At 44.4% G+C, this 5,288-nt stretch overlaps 1 protein-coding gene across 1 annotated transcript in view; it reads right to left on the bottom strand.

Moving 5' to 3' along the window:
* The window catches only part of ZXDC (ZXD family zinc finger C), a gene marked incomplete at its 5' end in the record, with an annotated part of 22,650 nt that extends 19,949 nt beyond the window's left edge, over positions 1 to 2,701 (bottom strand). The window contains 3 exons of the mRNA XM_015563576.1: positions 1,263 to 1,393; positions 2,348 to 2,426; positions 2,524 to 2,701. Of these exons, the coding sequence (XP_015419062.1) occupies positions 1,263 to 1,393; positions 2,348 to 2,426; positions 2,524 to 2,701 (388 nt within the window). The remainder of the gene's footprint in view (positions 1 to 1,262; positions 1,394 to 2,347; positions 2,427 to 2,523) is intronic.
* Between the last annotated feature and the right edge of the window lie 2,587 nt (positions 2,702 to 5,288).

Here is a 5,288-nt window from a genome sequence, read left to right as displayed (position 1 = left end):
CACCCCGAGTGCACAAATTTTTGTGCACTGGGCCTCTAGTCTATATATATAAAAGCCTAAGCAACTGGTCGCTATGACACGCACCGACCACCAGGGGGCAGTTGCTCAACACAGGAGTTGCCCCCTGGTGGTCAGTGCGCTCCCACAGCCAACCTCCCCTGGTCCCTCCCCTCCTCCCTCCCGCATCGGCCCTGATCAGGACTGGACTGGGCAAGACAGCCCCTATCGGCCCTGAGGCCAAAGGACCCACCCATACATGAATTTGTGCACCGGGCCTCTGGAATCAGAATAATGAGACAATGCATGCCCATGTTTTGGCCACTAATAAGGGACATACATTGAATACCTCTTGCAGCAGCATCATAAGGAATTAAATTTGAAAGCAAACTGTTTTAAAAAGGAGATCTGAAGTTCCACATCATTTGTGTGTAAGATGTGTGACCCTGAACAAGTTAACTCTGATTCTGTTTCATTACTCATTACACAGGGCTGCTGGAAAGATTAAGTTAAATTAAGTGTTAAACAACTCCTTTAATGTTCAAGTGCTAAAAAATTTGTACTAATCATCTCTATCAAGCTACTACTAAAAAAACAGCCATAATTCTATGACATTTAAGGTTAGAAGCTATCTCAACAGATCTCTAAGGCCTATTCCTCTTATTTTACCAGTGAGAAGTTGATGCCCAAAGGGACCAAGCAAATGGCCCTAAGTCAGGGACATAAGCTGAGCCTGGAGCTGGCATTGCCTTGCTGACTACTCAACTGCTTAACCAGTCCGTAAGACCGCAAATCTACATGCAGGTCAGAGGGAAAACAAGACAGATTCAAAAACACAGCCACCTTCCTTCATGCCCTGATTTTCCACTGTTGGAGCTCTACACCAACGTTTTCTCAGTCTGAACAAAGAAAACACAAACCTTCTCACTGATGGGGTTTTTGGCAGCTCATGACCTGGTAGGGACATGTAAACAACCAGCTGTCCTCACAGCCACCAAATTAAACAGGTAACTAACTAGAGCCACAGATCTAGTAAGTGCACTGCAGAGCCAACAGTCAAAACAGGTCTGATTTTGAAGTCTGTTCTTTCCAATACAATGCTCTCAAGATACAGCAATTAACTAAAAACCAAGTAAATCTAATGCTACAACTTATACTCACCTTGACCTTAGGCAACTAAAACTTACCTTTAAACAGCTAAAAATTACAACATCAATGTGGATATGGTGCTAGTTTACAGCTCAAAATAACGTATTAAAATCTACCTTCCACAGGACACTCAAACGGCTTTGTGCCCAGGTGGGTGATGCTGTGGCCTTTCAGATGCTCTGCTCTCGTGAATGACTTCCCACAGCCTTCCACAGTGCAGATAAACCTCCGATCATCATCGTGTTTCCTGCCAGGACAGAAAAACATGACACAGATTACTCACACAGCCCAGAGGCACTAGGCCTCAAAGACGATTTTTTGATTAAAATTCTGCAAAATATACCAAACTACAAATGCTTTGCATTTAAAAAAAAAACTTTTATCAGTACATTTCAGAGAACCTTAACTGTGTCTCTAGCCCACATGGGCAGATTTGCAATTTAGCCACCCTGTAATTAGAAATTCTACTTTATTTTAATGACCTAGCCGACCCCAGAGTCAGACACAGAAAAATCAGTGCTGCTTCAATCTAGCAAGAGCTGAGTCTCAATGTACTGATAAAGCTACCTCCAGTTTAAGAATCCCAATAATAAACAAGCTTCCCAATCCACAGAGGGCAACAAGAAGTGTGCACAGAAAATCCACTAAAAGGCGAAAGGACCTTCTCAAGCCCATGCATAAACACTGTCTTTTTCTGAGTAACATTTGTATATTAAACACTCAAACTCCAGCTATGCAAGCATGGACAAACTGCCCAACCTCTTGAGTCCCACTGCAAAACAGAGAGTAAGAACATCAGAGTCAGAGTTCTTGGGAAGATTACATGAAATACACAGAAGTGCTGAATAGCACCTTCTTATAGGCTAAGCCCTCTAAGGTCGTCATTATCACCATGGAAAGTTCGTATTGACATGAGGAAAGCTTATTCCACACCATAATTTTCTTAAAAGTATAGAATTGTACACAACAGGTACCAATTAAATTTAAGAACAAGTATACAAAGGAAAAAACTTTGGGTGACTTTGTGTGAACAGGATTCTCAGTGTTTTCCTTCTTAAGGCTTTCTGAACTTCCAAATTATCTACACTGGGCTTTCCTTATAACTTAAAGAAATCTGAGATAGTTTATCCATAGGCTTCTGCTACTAAGAAATAATTCATTCATTTTCAAACTTGTAATTCAACCAAAATGTATAAATTACCTTTTGTGCCTCAGGAGTTTAGACATGCTGGTAAAGGTCCAGCCACAACTGTCAGAGTCACAAATAAAAGGTCTTTCACCTTAGGAAAGAAAAAGTTACACCAAGTAATTATAAATACAAGCTACTACAAAGACAGATCTTGGATCCAAATTACATTGCGTTCCCTAGCTCATTACCTGTATGACTTCTCAGGTGAATTTTCAGGCGACAGGCTTTGTCATACTGTTTGCTGCAACCAGGAAAGGAGCAGGAAAAGAGTTCCTGTTCTCTGAAGTGGGCTCGGTTATGGGAAAACAGAGCACTCACCGTGATGAAGGTCTTCTCACAGCCTGAACAAAGAAAACACAAACCTGCTCACTGGTGTGGCAAAAATCACAGAAGACAGCTACACTAGCCACCATCCAGGACACTGCTGGCACTGAAGCAGATGAGGAAAAAAATGATTCAGAAGCACCTCTGGAAAGTTACTACCATTGACATCTGGCTTTGCAGTAACTAAAGTAGGATTGGCTAAGAGTAGCCAACAAGCACACGAAAGCCACCTGTTTTAAAATGACTTAGAGATGAAGGCTCTGATCAAGGGAAAGTCCTCCAATCGCAGCCATCTGCTCCATTCTGTGGCACAGGTCTTGCATACATTTTGAGAACTCAAATGTCAATTCGGTTGGTGTGAAATCCAAGAAAATCCAATGGGAGAAATTAGATACTAAGGAACAAGATTTTGTCTGTTAGGGTTGGGCTTGGAAGGGCCACAAACCATTGTAATATCTGAGACTTTCAAGCCCTTGGGGTGATGCTGCATCCTCTACACATATAATGTCGTCCCTGATATCCTCTGCAACAGGCAGCCCCCACCTGTCATCTGGCTTCTCTTTCTCCTTTTGCCCATTTCCTCAAGGCTCCCTACTTTGTCAAAGGAGGTTACTGGAGTCATCTTCATTCACATGGTCTTTCCCATCATCTCCATCCTCAGCCCCCAGTTGAGCCACCATCCAAAGGAGCCTGCCTGAGCAACTACCAGACTTTCCACACCAATTGTTATCCTTTGACAAAAACATCCAGTGCTCAAATAGGGTGGAAAATATCAGGCTGCAAGATGCCTATCAAGTGTCTTCATAGCAGCTCTTCACAGAGCATTTAACATGCTACCACAGTGCCTGTAAGCCACCCAGCAGATACATGCTGCATAGCACCACACAAAAGTACTGGCCCAAACAACCCTGTCCCTGGCAACATTGAACTGGGAAAATCAACCTCTCTAAATGCCCTAAAATCATACTCTTTGCCATAAATCTACTCTTCCCCCCTTCCCTTCCTTTCCCTGTTTTGGGCTTTGGTGAAGTCATACACTTGTTCAGATAAATCGAAGCATCCTAAATCTGTGCCTCAATAGAACCCCCATCGACAAACCAGCCCTTTATTCTGCCTCTGCATCTGGCGCCCCCTCACCATTCCCACTGCCTCTGCCTAGGGCAGCCCTAAGGAAACTCAACCTGGAACGTTTCTTGAAACTTCACTGATCCCTCTCCTGCTTCTGCCCCATCTCAAACACTGACACCCCACAGATCATTGAGCTCAAAACTTCAGGAAGACCTCCTGGCCTAAAGCAGGCTAGACCCCTGATTTTCCTAGTAGTATACTCAGAATCATGCCCTCTGTGCAGTCTTTAAGCCATGGTAGATTCCCAGGGTGTATGACAGAAAAAGGTTTCCAATCAGTGGCCTGAAGCCACGTCCTCCAGGAAGAGGGCCACATGAAACCATCTACAGCACATCGGAGGGAAACTCTAGAACCTGCTGGCATTTTGCATTTCACTCTTTCAAGCTCTCTATACTTCAGTATATTTTATATTTTACATTAGGAGAGCATCGAATGTGTGATACACGTCAACATACCCGTGGGACTCACGCTAGGTGCGTGCTTGCCTTTCTGTTTTAATGAGTTGGTGGTGGAAGGTCCTTCACCCTCTGCTCGGCCCTCCCACACCCTCCCAGCCCACAGGCCCTGCCTCGGCTCTGCAGCTTTTCCCACCAGCAATGCCTCCTACCCTACTTCCCCAGGCCAGTTCCTTCCCAGGAAGGAATTTTCTCTTCCCTGGGGCACTCTCTCTCAGAGCACCTACACCACCAACCAGTAAAGAATTCACCAGTAAAGAATTCACGGTATGGAAGCCTTATCTCCCTGCCCCTGCAGGCAATCACTGTGGACAAAGAACCACCACTGGATTTCTCGGATTTCTCTTCCACCTTGCTGGGCCTCAGTCACAGTCACTTCTTCTGTCACAGGAGGATAATTTTAAGAACTTGACAAAACTGTGAAGTCCAAAGAATAGTATAAAAGGCACAGAATCGCCTTAACCGGTTTGGCTTAGTGGATAGAGCATCAGCCTGTGGACTGAAGGGTCCCAGGTTCCATTCTGGTCAAGGGCATGTACCTTGGTTGCGGTGTGTGTGTCTGTGTATATTTGATTTATTTATTTATTAACCTATGTGTGTGTATGTGTATGTGTATATTTTATTTATTTATTTATTAACCTATGTGTGTGTGTGTGTATGTGTATATTTTATTTATTTATTTATTTATTTATTTATTTATTTTTAAAGGCACAGGATCTGTGCTACACCATCTTAAGGCCTTACATCTGGACGGCTCCACCAATTGGTGTGCCCCACCAATATCTGAGGAGTTAATGTTTCTAAATGAGACGGAGGAAAACAAAGACCTGTCTCCTAACAAAACTCTGGGAAGATGCGTTCTCTCTTTCACTAACCAGAAGCACATTCAGAGCCATCTGCTGCCGCCACCCTGGGGAAGGACAACTGTGATCCCCTGGGCGAGCTGCGGTCGAGATCCCCACGGCCAGGCAGGGGGTCAGGTGTCCCAGGAACAGCTAGGACACACACACCCAGCACGGGAGCGCTACCGTCCCCGCCCCTCGCAC

Source organism: Myotis davidii, unplaced genomic scaffold (assembly GCF_000327345.1).
Source record: "Myotis davidii unplaced genomic scaffold, ASM32734v1 scaffold78, whole genome shotgun sequence".
Classification (NCBI taxonomy): domain Eukaryota; kingdom Metazoa; phylum Chordata; class Mammalia; order Chiroptera; family Vespertilionidae; genus Myotis; species Myotis davidii.
The sequence above is the reverse complement of the archived record's forward strand: the minus strand, read 5'-3'. Positions and strand labels throughout refer to the sequence as shown.